We start from the raw sequence: 23,592 nt of genomic DNA on the forward strand, positions 1-23,592 counted from the left end.
GAGACTTTTAAAGACTGTACTTAAGGAAGAAGTAAAATAATTCTACAAAAAAAAGTTCTGAAATGCAGGAAGACATGGCTAGCACCGAAAGCAGACACATGGGTACAGCCAAAACAACGCTGCTTATACAAAATAATAAAACAATGTCTTACTTGTGAAGTTAAAAAATACAAAACTAAAATCCTCAGTAACTATACCACATACCAATCGGAAGTGGGGGCAGCTGCAGTGAGAACCAAACCAGCTTGGACAATAAGAATGAAATCATCTACCCCACCCAGTTAACTGTTTACAGTAACAAGACATTACTATTTTATTGTCTTTATTGCCCAGGCAATGTGGTTTACTGTTCATTACAGGAACTGCCCTAAAGAGCCATTAACTCCTTCAGCTAAAAACAGCAACAGTTCACTACCCAGAACTGAACTCACCACCTGAAAATCTTTGTCTTATAGCAACAGATTCTAAACTATTATCTCATAAGCCTTTCCCAAACCTAATCAAATCTCCATAAAGATCCATTTGAAACCAAACTTCAAATTCTCCACAAAATCTGGTTTTGCTTTACCTCCCCAAACACTATTAAATCTGTTGAGGTGGCCTTCTCCATCATCATGGTAAGCAGTAAACACAGCTCTGTCTTATCAACCAAGTGCGGTGCTATCTGGAGAGTGAGCATTCCACAGCAGTTAACATGTTCTCAGGGAATTTTATATTTTGGGGATGGAGGTAAACACTGACTAGCTTTAGATATTAGGTCAAGTAGGCATTTCTAAGGCAGCCATTTTAAAACGACAACTGATGTATACTTTCTAAATCCACAGAAAGGAAAAAAGGGACGAGAAGACAAACTAAAAGAATGCAAGAAAGGAAACTGAAGACACAGAAAAATGAGTACAAATGACGTGTACAAAATAAATGGTAACACTGAATCCAAAATTACATGCATAATAAGATTCAATATACTAGATTAAATTCCTAAGTAGAATACAAAGTTTTTTTACTGAATTTCTTAATGCTACTCATGTTCCTTTCATAAAAGAAAACCAAAACACACATAGACATATATGCTAACATGCACAATGAAGGACGTAGGAAAGTTGAAAGTAAAAGAATGGAAAGAACAATTACCTGATATAGCTTTATTAATATGAGGCATAACATACTTCTTTTTAAAGATTTATTTATTTAGTTTAGTGGGGGGAGGGGCACAGGGAGAGAGAATTCCAAGTGGACTCCTCACTGAACATGGAGCCCCATGCAGGGCTGGATCTCATGACCCCACAGTCAGGACCTGAGCTGAAATGAAGAGTCGGTCACTTAACCAACTGCGCTACCTAGGCGCCCCAAGGCATAGTATACTTTGAAGCAAAAACGAAACATTACTAAGGATTAAATGAGGTTAGATCTCTGAACTTATGTGCACCAATTAATATAATTTAAAAACATATAGAGAACGGTGCCTGGGTGGCTCAGTGGGTTAAGCATCTGACTTTGGCTGAGGTCAGGATCCCGGGGTCCTGGGATTGAGCCCTGCATTGAGTCCCACATTGGCGGGGGGGGGGGGGTGTCCCTGCTCAGTGGGGAGTCTGGTTCTCCCTCTCCCTCTGCCCCTCCCCCTGCTAGTGTGCTCTCTCTCTCTGTGTCAAATAAATAAAATCTTAGAAAAAAAATTAAAACATAAAAAAGTAATAACATATAAAGCAAAAAATGATAGGCCTATAAGGTGAAACTGACAAGTGTATTTATCCTCTGTTAGGAGAATTTAACACCTCTCTCTCAGTAATTGATACATCAAAAAAAATCAGGAAAGATCCGGATGCCATGATGAGCACAACTGTACAAATTGATATAATGGACATACATAGACTTGCACCCCACAACTGAAGAACATATCCTCTTTTCAAGTACATTTGGAAAACATAAAAATCTGAAGCAAATAAAGCCAAATCTTAAATTTTAAACAATCACAAATAGGCCATATATATTTTTTTACCCAAAATAAAGTGAATTCAGAAATCTACAATAAAAAATACATTTAAAAACCTTATACTTTTTTTGGAAAATGAACAATATGCTTCTATATGACTATAGCTTAAAAGAAACAAACAATGGATGTTATAAAAATCTTCAAATGGACAAAAATAAAAATACCACATTATCAAAATTGGTAGGATGAATGTGAAACAGGATTGAGAAATCAAACTCACAGCACTGATAACACAATAACCTGATATTATGAGCAATCAGAAGGGCCCATCACCTAGAGAACATTCTGGCCAAAATATTTAAGCAGGATGTAATTATGAAGACATACTCAGATAAATTGACACTAGGAGATTCTGCAGAGCAAATGGCCTTGACTGTTAAAAAATATCAATGTCATAAAAGCCAGGAAAAGGCAAGGGAAGAGTTATAATAAACAAATGCAATAGGTAATCAATTATTTGCTACTGAATCAAAACATAGTAAGAAAAAAGAAAATAAAGAAGTGTTAACATTTTGGGATCAGGAGAAACTATATATTAGGTAATAGTTTCATATTAATATTAAATTTCTTGCATGTGAAAGAGGTATTGAAATTACATAGGAAATGCCCTTGTTCTTAGGTAATTTATGGTGAAGTATAAACTGTCATGGCGTCTGTAATTTATTTTTAAATGCAGAAATTAAAGAATAAAAAAATTTTCCCAAAGGGGAAAAATACCTCTTAGCAAATAAAAAAGGAAGTACTTGAAATAATAAAGAAAAAAAAAAAACTCCATTAATCATCATACTCAATATTTGTATATTCCAGCAAACCCTTTACCCCCACAGGCCAAATATGGAACAATTTCAACTACAAAGTAAATAATGATAGCACTGGATTACAACACAAAGAATAAAATAAATATCCATGAGTCTATATTGATATAAATGATGGAAGCAAAGAGGAAGGAAGGAAGGAAGGAGGAAGGGAAGGAAGGAAAGAGAAGGCACAGATTTTCTTTACTGAAAAATTCCCAATTTTATATATCTATATCTATATCTATATCTATCTATCTATCTATATATATATATCCTCCTTCCAGGAGGTAGAACTTTCTTTTCTATTTTTTTTAAGATTTTATTTATTTATTTGAGATAGAGAACAAGCAGGGAGGAGGCAGAGGAAGAAGCAAGCTCCCCACTGAGCAGGGAGCCCAGCACAGGGCTCAATCCTAGGACCCTGAGACGGAATGCAGACGCTTTAACCAACTGAGCCACCCAGGTGCCCCTGGCAGGTGGAACTTAATCATTCTCTCCTTGAATGTGGGCTGGACTTAGTTACATGCCTCCAATTAGTAGCTAATGAAAGGGTATTTTCCTACCAGAAGAGCAACTCACCCTTAGTAATCAAGGTTAACATCATCAGTGACAGGTGAGGTGGATAGGATGTACCTTCCAATACGATCTGAGGAGAAGGGCCTATCATCTATTTGGAATCCTTCCCCAAAACCCTTCAGTGTGATCATGAGAAAAGATCTGAAAAACCTAAATTGAGAGCCATTCTACAAAATGCCTGACGAGTACTCTTCAACACTGTCAAGGTCATGAAATAGAAGGAAAGAGAGAGCCTGTCACAGATTGGAGGAGACTGAGCACTAAATGCAGCAGGCTTATCCTGGAAAGAATCCGAAAACAGGTAAAGGACATAAAGTGGGAAAACTGTTGACTTCTGAATCAAGTCTGTAGTTAATAGTATTGCAAGCAAATCAAGTTTTTAGTTATGCAAATGTAACACGATTATGTAAGACGCTAACACTGGAGGAACCTCGGTTGAGAGTATATGTAAATGCTCTGTACTATCTTTGCAATATTCTGTAAAATCTAAAGTTATTCCAAATTTCAAAGTATATATATTTTTTAAAAGCAAACTCTAAAATCAGAAAGAAGACAGGGATACCTACTAATACAATCAACAGCTTAATAAGAGATGGAAAAGGAAGAGTAAAAGAACTAAAAGGAAGAAAGAAATCTTTTCCCAAATCATACGATTTTCGCATAAATCCAAAATAATTCCCAGAACAGCTTATTAAAATAAATAAAAGAGCTTATGGCAAGTTTGCCAGATATAAGATCAGTACTAAAAAACTGATTACATTTCTATATGCCAGCGATATACAATTAGAAATGTACTTTTCAAGAAGGGATTTTAGCAAATCTATAAAGAATATAGAAATAAATCTAAATAATTATGCATAACATCTCTGAAAAGAACATTTGAAAATGTATAGCCAATAAAGAAGACCCCAATAAAAGGAGAAACATAAAGTTCTCCAAGATGAAAGTTATTTCTATTAAGATGTCAATTTTCTTCAAAATGATCTATATACATCCAATGCTATCGCAATAAAAATCACAGCAGGAGTTTTCAAGGAAATTGACAACCTATTTCTGAAAAATAAAAATAGCCAGGATGCTCCAAAAGGAGAAGAAAGTGAGGGGGAGACTGCCCTATCACATAGCTTCGACATGCTATGTAATTACGACATCATCATTTTGGAACACGGAAGGACACAACTTGGCAAAGGAACAGAAGAGCGGCCTGGAACAGACCAAATCCTATGCAGAAGTCTGATTACGAATTAGCCGGCTTTGCACATCACGTGATGCTAAGACACTAATGAAAAACCTCACACCATGGACAAAAATAATACAGATGAATCAAAGACTTAAATATGAAAAGCAAAATTTAAATAGTCAAACACTCTTAATAAAAACTGGGCAAAAGACATGAGCAGACATTTCACAGAAAAGGAAATATTAGCCAGTGATAATATGAAAATTTCTCAACCTCATTAGTCATCAGGGAATACAAATAAAAATTAATACCAAGGTACAATTTTACACCTACCATACTACCAAAAATTAAAAGAATGACAACCAAAAGGTTGCTCAGAATGTGGTACAATAGAAATTTTTGCATGTTGTTGATATAAGTGTAAATTGGTCACTCTTAAAATTAATTTAACTCTACCTAATAAGGTTGAAAAGATAAATGTGTTAAAACAGCAATATGATTCTTAGATATAGACTCAAAAAATTTTTTTGTACTTTTGAACTAGGAGAACAAGCCAAACATTCATCAAGTAGAACATACAAAAAAAGTTGACTCTTTCTACGATAGAATACTACGCATCAAGGAAAATAAGTGATCTAAGCTATCTGCACTGACATGAACTGAATGTAAGACATCGTATTGTTCAGTTCACACACATTATTATTGCACTGGTCTATATTTCAAAACAGCCAAAAAATAACCAACTTACTTTTTATAGGGTAATGTACATGTGGTCAAACAGGAGATGGGAGTAAAAAAACTCAAGACAATTTGCAAGGGCAAGAAGAAGATGTGATCAGGGAGGAATAAAGGGGAGGAGGTTCAGAAATACTGGAAGCGTCACTTTTCTTGAATCAAGTCTAATGCTGAGTGAAGCTCAGTCACAAGTTAAGTGAGGCATGTTGGATGATCTTTTAATTTTTCTTATTTCATTACTAATACACATTAAATACATATACATATAACTCTGTAAGCATACGCACATACATATAATGCCTCTCCTGTAACACAACCCACTAGATGTGCAGGTGTTCGGTGGCCCTCTTGGAATCGACCTGCTGAAACAGGAACCAGGGCAAGAGGCACAAGAAGGGCTAATACTTGGGCTACTGCTGTTGATGTCTCCGACCCAGGAGACTCCTGTCTTTGATCAGCATGCAGGGAACTGCGGTAGGCTAACGTGCTGCTTCGCAAGGAGCGCAAAATCTTAAAGCCTTCCTAAGTTTTAGCAAGATTATGGAATATTGCATAGGAAAAAAATACAGGAGGTGCAAAATAGCATGGTGAAAAACCGTCTACATGGGTATTAGGGAAAAGTGGATTGTCACATTTGTTTAGGTTATAAAATATGAATGAGATCTAGGGCCACTACTTTAGTTCTCTGATCCATGTCCTTACATATAAAATGAAGGGTTGAATGACACAGTCTCTAGAGACAGCTAGGATAGCTTCCAGTTCTCAAAGTCAAAGATTACAGATGTAAGGGGGAAAAAATAACATGAAATGCGTAGTCACGGAAAGAAGAAATGTGAAAAAAAAAGTCATTATACAAATGTTAAAGATACAAACTGTGATGACAGCAAGTACAAAGTTTATTTCATCTGTATTGAAATATTTATCTGTAATATACCATAAAGTGAAAATTCTCTTTTAACTTGTATATCAAAGAGAAAACAACCCGACAAAGAAGCTCAAGTAAAATATTTTCATGATATACAAATGCCATTGAAGTGGAAAGTCTTCAATAAGACCACCCAACCTTGACAAGTGTATTCACATAGGATTTAAAGAGTAATATTTGTATGACATACAGTAGGTGGTCTTTTGCGTGGATGAAATACTCCAGCTGACTTTGGTTCACGAATGCTTCTGGAAGAATTATGATGGATTTCTACCTGGCAAACCATAATGTTATCCTAAACTAATTCTGCTTTCAGAATTGCATTTTTTCCTTGTGATGAAGTATCCAAATTTCTTTAATCCTGTGTGTGTGTGTGTGTGTGAAGGACAGCATCCATATGTGTACCTAGGTAGTATGTACCCATGAATACTGCTTTTTCTTTTAAATACTTATTGTTTATTTTATTGACTTGGCTATCAGGAAGCTCAAATGTAACATTTTTGGCACTGATCATAACTTAGGTTTTCTGGCACAACTATGTTCCTTTATTTGGCTTTTCTTTCTCTATCCCTTATCTCAAATCATTTTATTCTCTATGTACTTTGTGCCATAAGGTACCTTGAAATATTTTCAGAAGTAGATAAAGCTGATGAATGCATACGTACAGTACGTGTCTTCTGACTTTAAAAGAAACATAGCTTAAATAAGGTTGCAAATTTCTTGGATCATCAGAAAAACAGAACAAAAGATGCCATTTAAAATCACATTATTAAAATGAAGCAACTTGAAAGACTTTATACAACAGTTACACTCTGTTTGAATTTCAAGTATGATAACTTACTTGCATATGTCATCTTCTGGGTCTTCAAGCCCAAATCTTTCATCAAATGTAAGTTGTATCCATACATTTTCCTCTGCTGCTACCAGTCTCCATACCAAGACCATATTTCTTGGGTAAGTATGAGGAAATCTTGGGCTGTGAATACTTCCATTAGTAGACACAGTAATAATTCTCTCATGCTGGGGATCTTGTACTCCTAAAGCAAAAATATAGGAAGAGACATACATTTAGCACAGACATCTAAAAAACTACAGGCTTCAAAATAAATGTTTGTTTGTTTGTTTGTTTGTTTGTTTTTTTAATCGTCCATATTTTAACCCAACTATTGCGTATGCCTCATAAGATATAAACCAAGTGCCACTCTTTTCAGAACTCACACAGAAAAAAATGATTATTTTAACATTATTGAGTAAAAACCTGTGTCCATTTATACTCAAAAGAGCATAACGTATTAGTCTTCTTAATTACCGGAACGCCAAACTACCAACTCACAGATTCCTAAAATCACAATAAAGCTGACTTAACACATGAATCTCCAAGAACAAATAAAAGATGAGTCACACTAAAATAAAAGGAAACTTTGCATATAACTCTATTGTTAAAAAAACAAATAGTGAATTTTCCCCCATTCATCAGCTGCAACTTCAGCAATTGCAGCAACTTCTCATTGAGTATTTGTTACTCAAATCACATTATTTCCCATTGATAAAATGCCATTTAAGAATACTGCTCTAGGGGCACTGGGTGGCTCAGTTGGTTGAGCCTCTGACTCTTGATTTTGGCTCAGGTCTGATCTCAGGGTCATGAGATCGAGCCCCACGTGGGGCTCCATGCTCAGTAGGGGTCTGCTTGTCCCTCTCCCTCTGCTCCCATGCTTGCTCTCACTCTCTCTTTCTCTCAAATAAATAAATAAATAAAATCTTGAAAAAAGAACGCTGCTCTAAGAAGCTTCTAGAATTTAAAAGACTGAATACCAAGGGTCATGTATTAGTTAGAAGGTTATTTAGGTTAAAGAATAACCTGTTTTTCTGTTAAAAAAACCCAAAATAATTTTAATAAGTTGTAGTTATGATTCTTAAAGCAGCTTTTTCATTCTCTTAACCTTGGCTATTTCATCAATCTGGTAAGTATTATTTTATATGATCTAACTTATAATCAGGAAGACAGAGTAAAGAAAAATATAAGTTTCAGTGAATATATATAGTACACATTATGAGCAATATCATCATATTAGTAAATGTGCATTAACTGCTATAGAATTTTTATATTAGACAATTTAATGTTGCCATTCTTCTCAGTGCCTGAATTTGTCCTCAGCCACAAGTAACCTATTCAGAAACACGTTCCCTCTCAGTGGATGCTAATATTTAATACTGCTATTGGCCATATTAACTTATATGAAATAATCAATACTTCTTTGATGCATATAATTTAGCACAAGTATATTTCCAAGGAACACAGAAGGATCTATCAAGTTAGATGAATTTTCCTCTATACTGACAATTTATCTTTTAAAAATGATGAAAATTTACTGTTACATTAAGTTAATTACCTGTTTTCAAAGATTTCCTTTAAAATTGGGATATTCTCCACCCTCTAAATTTTCTTCCAATAACCTGCATATTTCAAAGGTGTTTATAGCAGCAGTTTATATCAAAAGTCCTTCTCATTTGGCAACTAATATTTTTTAATGAATTAATTTTTCCAATTAGGTTTATTAAAATTTATTACTTGCCCCATTTTGTCTAAAAAAATGCCTTACATAATCCAAGGCACTCTACAAATATAGCACTGTTTATTTTTTCGTATACAACCTAGAAAACTACATACCTACTAAAAGATCTGAATTCTATTTTTATAACCAGTCAAAAAAGCTCATTGCTAAAATGTATATACTTAAATTTTGTTTACATCTTTTTTTCCCTTTATAATCCACAATTCCATTAAACTATAATTAAACATAATTTAAAGACCAAACATCTAGGTCTTCTTTGTGGTAAAAGAATCGTAAATTTCCTTTTAAGTTAAATTGCTGCTCCCCAAAATTCGTCTTTAAATGCAGTGAGGTTTGCCACCAAACACATATGATTTACACATGACTGTCAAAGTTTTATGTAAATCTCAAACAACTAGGCCTATAATCAGAAAAAAAAGAAGCAACAAACATTAAGTTGTACCAAATTAAGGGACTACATTTATAGTTTTGTTGTTTAAAATATCATAGTTCTAAACATATAACTTTACTGGTATTTTGAGGAAGAGACAAGTATATATTTTGTAACGGTTTTATTGAACATATACTTTTCCTATGTCCAGTGGACAGTATACTCAGAGAAAAATAGCAAGGAAATAAAACACATGTTTGTAGTCAAATTACTAAAATATTATACCATGCTCTTAGCCATGTATTCTAAAGAAGAATAAATCTTGGTTCATCTTAGATGGTGAATTTAGCATGAGAAATGAAAATATATCTAAACATGGACTTAAAAAATTATAATTATATGCCTTTTTACATTATGTTGCCCAGACCCTCTTAAGGAAGAAGTACTGAAAACTAAAATGAACCAAAAATAGAAGAAAAAAAAAAAAGGAAAAGGGAGATTAATAATGTAAATACTAATAAAAACACTAACTCAAAAAGATATCTGCACCCCTCCTGTTCACAGCAGCATTATTTACAACAGCCAAGACAGGGAAATAACCTAAGTGTCCATCAATGGGTGAAGGGACAAAGGAAATGTGCTTTATATATACAATGGAATATTATTCAGCCATAAAAAGGGAAAATGTCACTTGGACCAACATGGATAGACCTTGAGGGCATTATACAAAAATAAGTCATACAGAGAAAGACAAATACTCTATGATCTCACATGTGGAATCTTAAAAAAAAAAAAGAGCTCATGGATACAGAGAAGAGCCTGGTGATCGCCAGGGTGGGTGAAATGGGTAAAGGGGGCCAAAAGGCACAAATTTCCAGTTACAAAATAAATCATGGGGATGTAATGTAATATACAACACGATGACTACAGTTACTAATACTGTACTGCATATTTCAAATTTGCTGAGAGAGTATATCTAGTAAGTTTCTGTTGAAGACACACACAAATTTCAACTATGTATGATGACAGATGCTAACTAGACTTATTGTGGTGATCGTTTTGCAATGTAAATAGGTATCAAATCATGATGCTGTGTACCTGGAACTAATATAATGTTATATATCAATTATACCTTGGTAAAAATAATAATGTAAATACTGTAAGATTGACTATACATATAATTCAATTACATAGAATCATATCTATATTATTTGATTAGTTTATCATTAAGTCAAAGCAATTTCATAATATTTGCTATGCATCTCATAGTATCAGTCCCTTTAAAGATACATTTACTATGACTGAAAGAAGGTAGGAATAAGAGAAATAGCAAGCAATAAAAATTATAGTACTTGAGGGGCTCCTGGCTGACGCAGTTGGTAGAGCATGCAACTCTTTTTTTTTTTTTAATATTTTATTTATTTATTTATTTGACACAGAGAGACAGTCAGCGAGAGAGGGATCACAAGCAGGGGGAGTGGGAGAGGAAGAAGCAGGCTCCAGCGGAGCAGGAAGCCTGATGCGGGGCCCGATCCCAGGACCCTGGGATCACGCCCTGAGCCAAAGGTAGATGCTTAACAACTGAGCCACCCAGGCGCCCTGAGCATGCAACTCTTGATCGGGGTTATAGGTTTAAGCCCCCAACAGAGTGTAGAGATTACTTAAAAATAAAAACAATTAAAATAAACATTATAATACTTGATAATATATTATTAATAAAAAGAATACTAAAAAAGAGGTTTCTAGATAATATGTAACTCATAAAAAAAGATAAATCCATATCCTTTCTCCATATTGTTTTAGGTCGACTGTTGCAGAAAAGAGCTGTAGGATTAAGAATTACATACAATGTTTTAGTGAAATCATTCTACTTTCTAGGTCTTCTTTTTCTTTTTTTCTTTTTGGTAAGTAGGCTCCATACCCAGCATAGAGCCCAGTGTGAGGCTTGAACTCAGTCACCCTGAGATCAAGACCTGAGCTGAGATCAAGATTTAGATGCTTAACTGACTGAGCCACCAAGCACCCTTGGATTAAGAATTAGGTAAAAAAGGAATGTCTCCAAAATTGGTTAGAGTTCTAAAGAACTCTGGTTCCTGTTTCACATGGGCAAGACAGTAGCGACATGTCACCTGTAAACTGACAGACTTCACAGACAGCCTGTGCGATTTCTGATGTGTTTATTTCCAAATATACATTATTTTGAAATTATGCTTTTTAAAAAAAATTTCTATTTTCAAATCCTTACTTGTTAAATATACATATTCATTGGTCTCATTCCTTCTTCTTGTTGCCTATAATAATCCTTGTTTATATTATTTTATTAGTTTGTTTATATAGTTATCTTTGCTATCGCTCTCATTAACTCTCAATTAACAAATTTCAATTTTAATGATAGTCAAAATCACATGATACACAAACACACCCACATGAACACAGTTTTACTGACTCCATGAACTGGCACCTTTTTGCCTAGAAAATCCAGAATAATCTCATCCTAATCCTACTTGATGCTGTAGAAAGAAGATGAACTTGAGCTCCATAGTGCAAACAAACCTCTCCCCATAAATTCCAATCTGTATAGAAGTACCCTGTTTATGTTTCATATTTAGAATTCTGACTATTCATACTAAAGTACAATACTATACCATATTGCACTAAAATACAACAGTATACTAGATAGGCTCAATCTTCTCATTCCCATACCTTTAGGACAATAGCAAAATAAAATAAAGACAATCAATAGCACTGTCTACCTCAAACTGTTTACAAATTACAATACATTTTCACTAAGGAAAAGAAAATAAGGGATTGTTAATATTAAGTAAACCATAAAACAAATATAATTATTTAAGATACGCTCAAGTGAGGTTCTTGAATTTATCCCAGAAGATGATCACTTTATTCCTCAAGGAACCGAATAGTCAAAACTTACATATTGGAAACCTACTATGTTTCCTGTTCTGTTCCAGGTACTTGGGATATCACAAACAAAACAAAGCCTTGTCCTCTTAATGTGACAACTTCTAGGACTGTATGTTAATATCATTCCTAAACTAGGTATACAGTATCTAATATTCAGCTACCAAAACCCACTTCTCAGATGTTTCCTCTTTTAGAATTCCATCTTTGATGAAAACAGAGAGGGAGACACACCATAAGAAACTTAACTCTAGGAAACAAACTGAGGGTTGCTGGAGGGGAGGGGGGTGGGGGGATGGAGTAGCTGGGTGATGGGCATTAAGGAGGGCAACCGATGGAATGAGAACTGGGTGTTACATGCAATTGATGAATCACTAAATTCTACCTCTGAAACTAGTAATACAATATATGTTAATTAAATTGAATTGAAAGAAAGAAAGAAAGAAAGAAAGAAAGAATTCCATCTTTGATTCCCATTGTACATTCCTTTAGGACTGCATATTTTAATGATAATGTATGGGTTTACCTTCCTTACTTCCATTCCTAAACTGTAAAGGCATTTTACCCTAAGTCCAGAAGCTAACCACCTGTATAGCTCTGTGCCTTGCTCATGGCATTACCTCATACATATTGATAGTATATACATATATATATATATATATATATATATATATATATATATATATATAATATCCTACAGCAAGAACATGTCAGAAGACAATTTTACATATTATTTCGATGTTTCACTCTCCATGCCTAAGATCCTAGTGACTGCACATGATAAGGATAAGAAGATTTTACAATTTATACTCCTTCTAATTAAGACCCCTTAATTCATATTTGATATCTTACTCAAAGTCCATCTATTATAACCTACATATATATTTCAGCTGAAGATGATAGGTCACAGAGTACTCATTATTGAGATTTGTCATTTTCTTAACATGCTTGCTTATTTTAAGAAAGTAAAACATGTTTCATAATTTTACCACACTCCAAGAATTCCATAATTATAATCATTATTTTATCTTAACCCTGAAATATGAATAAACTTATGATAAAAGTTGTTATTTTACGCAAGACACTTGATATCAGACTTTACCTTTTATAAACTTAAGATAATCATAAGCTGTTTTAAAGTTTACACGAAATGATAACCATATAAATTAATCACCTTGATAACTGTAAATCAGTATGTATGTGAAGCAGAAACTTTGTCCAAAATATTCTGCCTAGTTAAAATACAATGAGGGAAAATTTATTATCAGGTATCAAGTTTTTCTGATGTCAGTGAATAGGAGATTGCTATGTAAGATAATGCAAAATTGTTCATGTGTACAAAGATTCTAATCTTTGCAAAGATCAAATTAATTGAGCAAGAAACAATGATGTTTAGGTGGAGATTTCAAATTTTTGATTTCATTCTACAGGTTCACTAAGAGAAAAAAAAAAACAGCTTTGTAGAAATTTTGCCATTTCCTTGACCTGACACTATCTTTAAAAAAAGGTTTAAATATTTTGCATTTACTGAGACACACAAGAATTCACACATTAGCCACCTATCTAACTACAAGTGATAGTAAGAAATGGGGGGTCTTTGTTCAGGAAGTTCAAAGCATATCTTCCACATGCAATGAGAAAAAGTTAATATGTGAGCATATCCCCAACATCCCCATCACTACTCTGAAGCAGCCACTGGAAAAGAAGGGCTGGATTGACCCTACCCAGAAGTATGCCTGGAAAACCAATATAAGCCCATTCCCCTCACTCATGGACGATTTTAATGGGCCAACCAGAGAGAATCCAATGGCTTTTCTTCAACAGTTGAGAATGAGATCATTTTGGGTAAAGAAGTGAGATCCAGAACTACTGTAGCCATAAAGCTTGTAATAGAATCCAGTCTGATGAAAAAGTCAATGCACAGAACTAGGCAGATAAACGATAGTACAAAAAATGGAGCTAGATCCCAGCTCAAACAACACAATAAGTTCATCCCATGTCTGGGCTTCTCAGCTACATGACTAAATAAATTGCTTGTATTACTTAAGCCAATTAGAGTTTTGTGTGTGTGTGTGTGTGTGTGTGTGTGTGTGTGTGTGTGTATTTTACATTTGCAGCCAAAATCATTATATAGTGAACATGTCTGAATTTGCCTGGGATGTCCTTCATTTAGTCCTGTGATCCTGGGGTGATTATTATTAGTGTTCCCTTTTCATACTCTAAAATATCTGATTTAACATCATAAAGAACACAGCCAGTAAGGTCTATAAAATTCTTCTGGTACTGAGGCATGAGATATAGAATGGTAAAGATTTGACAGCATGGTATTCTAGCCTTAAGGTAAGGGTAAAAATAACCTATTTTGATTTTACACAATGGGATACAACATTTTCAAATGAAGGCTCAATTATGAAAGATAAACTGGCAATAATCTTCTTACCTATTATGTCAGGGGATAAATAGCCAAGTATATATAAACACAGAGTCTCTGTAAAGCTTTTATTGCACACCAATTAGTAATGAATATGGTTGTATACACACCCCATTATAGTGAACCATGTTTAGGCAATGGTGTTATTTTTTATCCTGTGTTAAATTGTGCATTATTTTAGATACCCCCCAAAGGCCAAAACCAGAATGTAAAATAGAAATAAATTAGGAGTAAGTCACATTACAAAATAAACATTCCCTTTAAAGATTTGCTATTGATTGCATTTTTAAATACTTAATCAACTCTCTCGTTGAATTAAAACTATTATTCAATGTAGAAAGTTTATATAAAATATTAGAAGTTCTGAAATATTTTAAACTGAATACATTTATATGAAATAATATTATTATGACAAAAACTGGCTAGTGTGATTAAGCACAAATTCATAATACATAACAAACAAACAATCTTACTTAAGAGAAAATATGTTCACTAAAGAACCTCATCTGTTTTGAAGACTCAACATATGTCCATTTTCTGTCTGCACTGGACATAGAATTTACGACATTCAGATTGTAGTTTACCATCAATTTCAAATTTGGAAGTAGCTACCTATTTCCTTGTGAACACACAATGGTTAGATACAGTACTTACATTCTGATAGGAAGATGTTTAAAATTCATCAATGAAAATAATAATGAAAAGGTAATCAATACAAACTTACTCTTTCACAGAAAACATGCAGGTAAGGCCATTAGTTTATGCCTTTAGTGAATATTTAAAATATCTTTAAAATTCTCTTTTAGGTTAAGCTTTCAATTAAGCAAAATAAATGATTCCTAAGAAACAATAAAATAGGAATAGATTTATTTCAGTCTTCATATATTCAGCAATCATTTATGCTGAAAAATGAGACTGCTGCTTCCCACTTAATACTAGCATTTCACGGTCACAGGTGAATGCATATAATGTATAAGCCATAAGCCTATGATACTCTTATGAATAATACGGAAGACAGTAAAAATAATAAATTCAATCACTTCTTTACAAATCATGTCCTCCTATCGTATGTTTTAAATGTTATTAAATGTTGCCGATAAGTAATAGTGTTTGTGTTTCCATAAACAATATTTGAGATTTATAAGTTAATATTTGTAGCAAGATCTTTGGTTTCAGCAATAATTCCACATAACGACATCAAGAATAAATGAAGAGCAACTATACTGGGACATGACTGCCCCTTTGAAGGCTAATTAAACAAACTGTGCTCATGAATGTTCTAGTCTTTCTGCCCTGCTGGAAAACACCACTGTCTCACCCCACACCACGTCAACAACTCTTGTCTATCTTGAAGTAACATTAAAATATAAATAAAATATAAACGTGAGGCTTTTAAAAGAAATGAAAGCCATAAGTAAAAAATAAACACATCACTTTTGTGGGAAAATAGGTTGCCTAAATTTTACTTCTCAAAGCAAAGATGTTTTTAATTGGCTTGAATATGCCCATTAACAGCACTCTTTAGCAACGGCTAGCTTTATGACAATAGTTTCAAAATTAAACCAAAGATCCTGAGGGAAAAGGTCTAAAAAGAGACGCTGAACTTAGGTTAGAACAGATTCAAAATACACACTTTTATTTAAAATAGGGACTGAACTGGACTTTAAAGAGTCTAGCAGAAGTTTCGTTTGTGAGGAGTGATTATTCTTCAACACTTCATTATCTCTACTTTCTTCAACTGTAGTCAAAAATACCTATTTCCCTATCTTCTGATCTCAGTGAAGACTTTGAGGATATATCTGTCAGATTGGACACCGTCAGATGCCACAAGATTTGAGAGTCCTTCTTTATGGTATTTGCACTGTTTATATGAGTGTAATCCCCCAGCCAGCAAATGGACCAGCTGCATTCATGACCTCCCAACAAGTAAACAGACCTGTTTGAACATAGCATTTCCTTGAAAATTCTTGTTCATGAAACCCAATTTTGATGTTGAAAATTCTCCACCCATGTTCCCTATGAATCCATCCATTCCTCTTCTGACAGAAATGGAACACTGTCCCCCAAAATAGAGTAAAGATACGGAAATAAATGCTCAGGGGTCAAAAGAGCAGGAGAAAAGGAACAGAAAAAAAAAAAAGAATTTAACTGCAGCAAGTATAACAGTACTAATTATCTTGACAAATGGCACTTAGTCTTATTCTCAAGTTGAGACAGGGCTTTTTAAGAAAGACGTGCATATCACAAGCCTTAAAAACAACTAATCATTTAAAATACATGATCTAAATTTACACACATCTATTTCTGTACAACTACAAAGACTATCAACTATTTTACAGCAGTTATCATACTTGAAAATTCAATTGCAATGTTGCATTCTTGTTAAAGTCAACCAACAAAAACCAAGTCAACCAAAACAAAAGATTTCTGGTGAGGAAGCAATATACCAACAAAACAAAACATAACAAAAACCTGATATAAATATATATTAAAACTTTTACTCACTAACAAGAAACTTTTCATTAAGTACTTTCTGCCAAAAGAAAATACTTATTAATAAAGGATGGAAAAAAAAAAGTCTAAGAAACACAAGAATCATCCATTACACTTTGACAAACACATTTCTACTCTCTCTATACCACAACAGTCAAAATAAAATGCCAGGGGAAATTATTCTTTAACCTTTCAGAGAATACAGAAATGAGAATAGAGACATTTTAGTAAGCACACTACAGTCTGAAGATCATTAGGAATACAAAAACAACACAGGACCATTGGAACGACTAGGTAAAATTTACAAGTCAAAGACAGAAAAGACTCCCATTATGGAAGGCATTCAAATCTGTGCTAGTTCATGTTGAAAAATCAGGTAAGACTAATCCTCTTCTTTAATATGGTTCACTATATCAACCTTAATTATGTGAGAGTACGTTAGAGTACACAATAAGAAAAGTTTAAAAATTCAGAGTAAATAGAAATATATGTTTTGCTTACCTTTTAAATGTTCTTTCTCCTCTTTTCTATGCCAGTCCAGATGCTTGGGTATAGTTCCTCCCTGCCAGTAGATGGAGATAGTAAAATTGAGTCTTTTGGTGACCTCGCATCCTAATCTAGGTGGTTCAGAATCTTCAATCAGATTTTGGAAGTAAAAAAATTTGAATGATTGAAAAGACACATAAAGCTTGTAAAAATTATTATGTGAGTCAGTCAAATGAACTTTTATTCATGGTCATTTGTATCAATCTTTAAGGGAGAGGGTCTTGGCTGGCATAGAAAAAAATAAAAGAAAGAGCATTATTTTGTAGGATATATTCCCTTGACTCTTCATTCTTCCCAGAGCTTGCTCATTTACTCCTCAAATATCTATTGAATACGACTCAACAGTAGCTTACAAGTTACTAGCCAGATGCTTTCACACACATTATCTATTTAAAGTTTTTAACAACCCTGTGAAGAAGTAATTATTAGCCCCAAAAATCTTGTTTCAGAAGCTATATTTTTTAAAGTTCCATATGGTGAGCTGACTCTTGGCTTGCCAAGTTTCTGTAGTCCTCCTGATGTTCAGTTAATGGCTTCTCAGATTTAGGGAGAATGAGTTTCTTCCTACTATTGATAAAGGAGACCTTGAAGTGGTTGAAAACTCACTTGCTATTGATAAATACTATTATGTGTTATTTTGCTTCAAATTAATACAAGACATCTAACAGCTTCCCAGGCAAAAATTCAAAGGCTAAGATACAGACATTTTACAGAGGTTAAATGGATCATCTCGAATAAAACGGGGTTCAGGAGAAGCGCTTCACGAAATTTCTTGGAGAAATTGTGTACTTAAGATCAAATTCAAAGGGATAAACATTAAAATTTGTGATTACTAATAATGGCTTATAAAAATAGTAAAATTAATAACATTTTCCAAAGATCCTAGAGGACACATAGATACATCCTGAGGATGATACAGAAACAGACTGGAAGAACATTCAAAACTGAATTGAATATTAGTGATATTACAAAATAATTGGTTCCACTTTTCTCATTCGGTTTAGTAAATCCATCAAAATTTTAATTAAATAGAATATATCCCTAATCCTTATCGCAGTAAAGTCTAGGTTTCAATACTCCTGGTAGTCATGGTTTGTGACTTTATTTCAACATAACACACTTTGGGAAAATAGGGTATTACACAACTACTCGAACAAAAGTAACACCAATTTGTTCAAGAATGACTGATTAAAATAAAACTACTCACTTTTATATAGTCACCATAATCACTCAGCCCAAATGAATAAAGTAATATTTATACAACTCTTTGTTTTTATAATGATTTTCAGATTATAAAACACTTTCTTTTACATATATATATATATATATATATATTTTTTTTTTTTTTTGGGCTGTCACACAACCTTGAAAACCAAATGTATTATGCAAACTTCATTACTGTGAACACAGTGTTGGTTGGCATAGTAGGTTGACCATATAATTTCTTGTCCAAGCCAAAACAGCTTTAAGAATAAAAGAGGGTGGTATTAATTATGTCAGGACAACAGACAGAAACCATGATGGTCCCCAGAAAACATGAACATATGGCCACCCCAGTGAAAAATGACATTAACCTTCAATCCAGAGCTTTTGAGTCTAAATCCTATTCTCTTTCCACTCTACCATAAGACTTCAGAAAATCTTTCAACCTGGACATCTATGTGATTAATTCTTAAGTATAGGTTTTCCTATTAGAATCCTTATTCAACTTAGCCCACTGAGTAGAACTTTTTTTTTGTTTTCATAAACTTGGTAATATTATTATATTTACAGTACTTAATTTTAAGGTAGGTTAAAACAAAAACAGCAATCCTAAAACCATTTCTGTTTAACTACTTTTTAATGGCTTGTGAGGTGTTTCTAATATTACCAATGAAGCAGGAGACAGTTTGACCAATTATTACTGATTTGCTGGATTCTGGCTCCATTCCATTGCTCAGAACAATAGGGTGACATTAATTCTACTACCAATTATAAATTTTCTTCCAGAATTTGGTACTCCTTTAAAATGATAAACTCCACATTAAAACAGAAAAGATAAGAGATCGTTTAAAATATGTTTAGGGGCGCCTGGGTGGCTCAGTCAGGTAAGCATCTGCCTTCCACTCAGGTCATGATCCCAGGGTCCTGGGATCGAGTCTTACATTGAGCTCCCTGCTCAGCAGGGAGGCTGCTTCTCCCTCTGCCTGCCACTGTTTCTGCTTGTGCTCTGTCTCTCTCTGACAAATAAAATCTTAAAAAAATTTATGTTTAATGATTAGGGTTAAAAATAATGGAAAATGAAACTGTACTAAAAAATAAAGACTGCTTATCCTTCACAATGAATGCGAGTCTCACATATATATTCATTTACTTACTTGATTATCTGGTTTTTAAAGTATCTGCTTGTAATTTAATTGAACTCTAAAAGATCATGGATTTTGCCTACATTTCTGTTTTGCTTGGTTTCCATTGCTTTTTACTGGTATATTGCAACACTCAAAGTATAACATGGTGACTCACACATAATATACAATAAATATTTGTTGCTGGCTGAACTGCCTTGGAATAGGGCCCCTGGTTCACCTGCAAATCTATTTAGAAAGAAAATTTCGTAGATCAAAAGGATGAGATATGGCTTGATTACCGGCCTATCATTATTTTCTGAAGATTGCTGGCTTAAGAAAAATTGATCTGAACAGACACCAGCAGCTGTTGCCAGGTCATCAGATAGATTTCCATGGAATAAAGTTATGTTAAATTCGTATTTGGAATTGCTTTGCCATGATCTCTGAAATAAAACTTCCAACAGCGAGATTTCATCTAAAGAGCATCATATTCAAGGAAAATATGATTTTCCTTTCTGAAATCAAAAGTTAAGTATCTGTTTAAAAAATAACATCTCCATTCTCTTGGCTAGACTTTGGAAACACACGTATACACTAAGCAACAAAAAATGTGAGATTTTTCTCTTCACGATTCCCTTCCTTACCAAAATTCCAGTATCAAAATTTGTTTTAGTTAGCCTTATGCTTTAATTTTTCTGTGCCAGATGACAGGTATCAAGGGTAATAATATTTAGAATTGAATGTAAGTATTATGGTATGGTGGAAGAATACAGTAGAACCATTATGGTAAAGAGCATGCCAGTGGGATGATCTGGACAGAAGAATATAATAATGTAGGAAGTTTTTGAGACAAAAACAAACCTTGACATGATTTGCTAAATAATGTCTATAATCCTCTGTTCCTTTATAATTGCTCCAATTATAAAACTAGGCTTCAGAATTCCTCAAGTATGTTAAACTTCTGAACCAAGTATTTAAAAACAAGAACTATTTTTTTTTATCCTTTTAAACCAATGACTTGAGAAAGTTTTGAGAATCTGATGAAAGATATGGGTGCTCAAACCAGAAAATTATATATCTAAAGACATACTCTCATAGTTTTCACACGATAGCATACAATTTCAGTGTATTCATCCAGCCCCTAAAAACTATGTATGCACCCTTTTATCTATGAAATCAAGGTTAAGAACACTTTCTCCCAAAATAACCTGCCCATTATAAAGCAAAACAAACAATGAGTTCTTCATTCCAGAATCAGGCAGGCTAACAGTGCCATTTTGGTAAAACAGTATCAGTGTAAAAGAATAACTGATTTAGCAATCAAGCATTAAAAAAGAAATGCATTCTGAAGCACTAACTTGAGTTTTGGAGTGAGCTGGAAAAAAAAATACAGATATATGTACATATAATAGGTATTGTATGTTTTTTACATAAAAATAATGACAACATTTCATAGACTTCCAATGCACCTGTATAAAAGTATTTAAAATATTTTCTGGAAAAATGTATCTAAAATATGTCATTTAAAAACAAAGGAAGGGGCGCCTGGGTGGCACAGCGGTTAAGCGTCTGCCTTCGGCTCTGGGCGTGATCCCGGCATTGTGGGATCGAGCCCCACATCAGGCTCCTCCGCTATGAGCCTGCTTCTTCCTCTCCCACTCCCCCTGCTTGTGTTCCCTCTCTCTCTGGCTGGCTCTATCTCTGTTGAATAAATAAATAAATAAATCTTTAAAAAAAAAAGGAAGAATTCTTTACATTCACTAAAAATGTACTATCTGTCCTAAGGAAATTTTAGAGATCTGTTATCAAGAAATGTATACATAAAAGAATACAGCAGATAAGTTCACTGCACTTGTACATTTCAACAAGAAGAATTTATTTACTATAACAGTTTTTAAGAGCAAATGATAAGAGCAGTTGCTAATGTTTGAGCACTAATAGTGGGTTGGAAACTTTTAGGCACTCACATGAACTACCTCACAGTAATGCTCTGCAAAAGACTTGATCATTACCATTCCACCAAGGAGAAAACCTCTAACCGGACCAAGACATCATGAACATAGCGACAACACCAACAACAAAATAACAAATGTGGGTCCCACCAGGGAAGATGCTCTGATGACAAAGCTGTTTTCTTTCTTTCTTTCTTTCTTTCTTTCTTTCTTTCTTTCTTTCTTTCTTTCTTTCTTTCTTTCTTTCAAGATTTTATTTATTTATTTGAGAGAGAGAGAACACAAGCAGGGGGAACGGCAGGCAGAGGGAGAAGCAGACTCCCCGATGAGCAGGGAGCCCGATGTGGGGCTCCAACCCAGGACCCTGGGATCATGACCTGAGCAGAAGGTAGATGCTTAATCAACTGAACCACCCAGGCACCCAAAGCTGTTTTCTTTCAATGCTACCATCAACAGTACCCCTGATGAGTAGTAGCAGGAGTTCATGTATTTTTAAAGAGGTGGTGGTTCTTCTAAGCCATGTAGGTGGGTCAAACAGCATAAAATATATCTCATTTGATCCAAGTTCTTTTGTGACTGGATTAATAGTGATTCATTTTCAGACGATACTTAAGACAACATTAGAAATTTCCCTCTACTATTTTTTTTTCTTTTTAACAGCAAAAAAACCTGTTAGGTCAGGTTGAAAAGCAGTAACACAAAGATTGTACATGTTGTTATTTTTGGATCTTAAAAAACTGTTAGAACAATATAATTGAAATTCTCCACCAGACCTTCTAGTTCATAAAGGAGAGTAAAGAAAGTTTAAAAGATGGCAGTTATATATACTATACATATAGAAATAGTATATATATGTATAAGTTCTATATAGGTAATTAAAAATTTCACTCAACTATATTAACTAAAACAATTTTTTCTTAACAATTTTATAGGGGTGACTGGGTGACTCAGTCAGTGAAGCATCTGCCTTCAGCTCAGGTCATGATCCCAGGGTTCTGGGATTGAGTCCTGCATCGGGCTCCTTGCTCAACAGGGAGCCTGGTTCTCCCTCTGCCTGCCACTCTCCCTGCTTGTGCTCTTTCTCTCTCTCTCTGTCAAATAAATAAATAAATTCTTCAAAAAAAAATTGTATAACAAGTAGGTTCTCTTCTTTAGTCCTTCAGCGGGTATAGTACAGGGAATTTATGGTAAAACAGCATACAGTGGGTACCTTTTAAATTGTCATTGGATACAGGGTCATGTTATACACAGGAATCATCATCACGTCTCTATTTGTTATTGAAGGGTATAAGTGGGATAGAAAAGACAGTCATTAACTGTGATTTCCTTCGTATTTTTTCATGTACCCTCTCTCCAGAAAAAGTATAGTATAATAGTAGACTATAGTGTAAAAGGTCCAATATCATAAAAGTCCTAAAAAGGGGTGAAATTGCAATTAAATAAAATTATTTACTCAAAGTTAACCTTTTAGTCAAGAATAAAATATTTTAGCAAGTGTATTAAGCTGAAATCTTTAGTAAATCATGTACAAACACGTTCTAAGGAGAATTAGATTTCAGAACTATGCCAAATAATGAGGTCAATAAGTATTCACTCACTGTTTGCTGAGATAAGGGCAGAAAGCCTGGGGCCAGGCAGTTGCAGAAGTCCTGGCTCATCGTCACAGATACAAGTGTTACTTACTTGAACTACAAAGCTCTCAACAATGCTGCTAGGTGGTCCTTCTACCTCTTGAACTAAGTGACTTTTAAAAAAATGTAATAAATCTCCATATT

General features: G+C 34.0%; 1 protein-coding gene across 6 annotated transcripts in view; it reads right to left on the reverse strand.

Annotated features, from left to right (window-relative positions):
• PDGFC (platelet derived growth factor C) overlaps positions 1-23,592 on the reverse strand; it is a 200,079-nt gene that overhangs the window by 77,928 nt on the left and 98,559 nt on the right. For all 6 annotated transcript variants that reach the window (XM_057310144.1, XM_057310145.1, XM_057310142.1 and 3 more), the window contains one exon: positions 7,045-7,240. In XM_057310144.1, coding sequence (XP_057166127.1) covers positions 7,045-7,240 — 196 coding nt within the window. The remainder of the gene's footprint in view (positions 1-7,044; positions 7,241-23,592) is intronic.

This window comes from Ursus arctos, unplaced genomic scaffold (genome assembly GCF_023065955.2).
Source record: "Ursus arctos isolate Adak ecotype North America unplaced genomic scaffold, UrsArc2.0 scaffold_11, whole genome shotgun sequence".
Classification (NCBI taxonomy): domain Eukaryota; kingdom Metazoa; phylum Chordata; class Mammalia; order Carnivora; family Ursidae; genus Ursus; species Ursus arctos.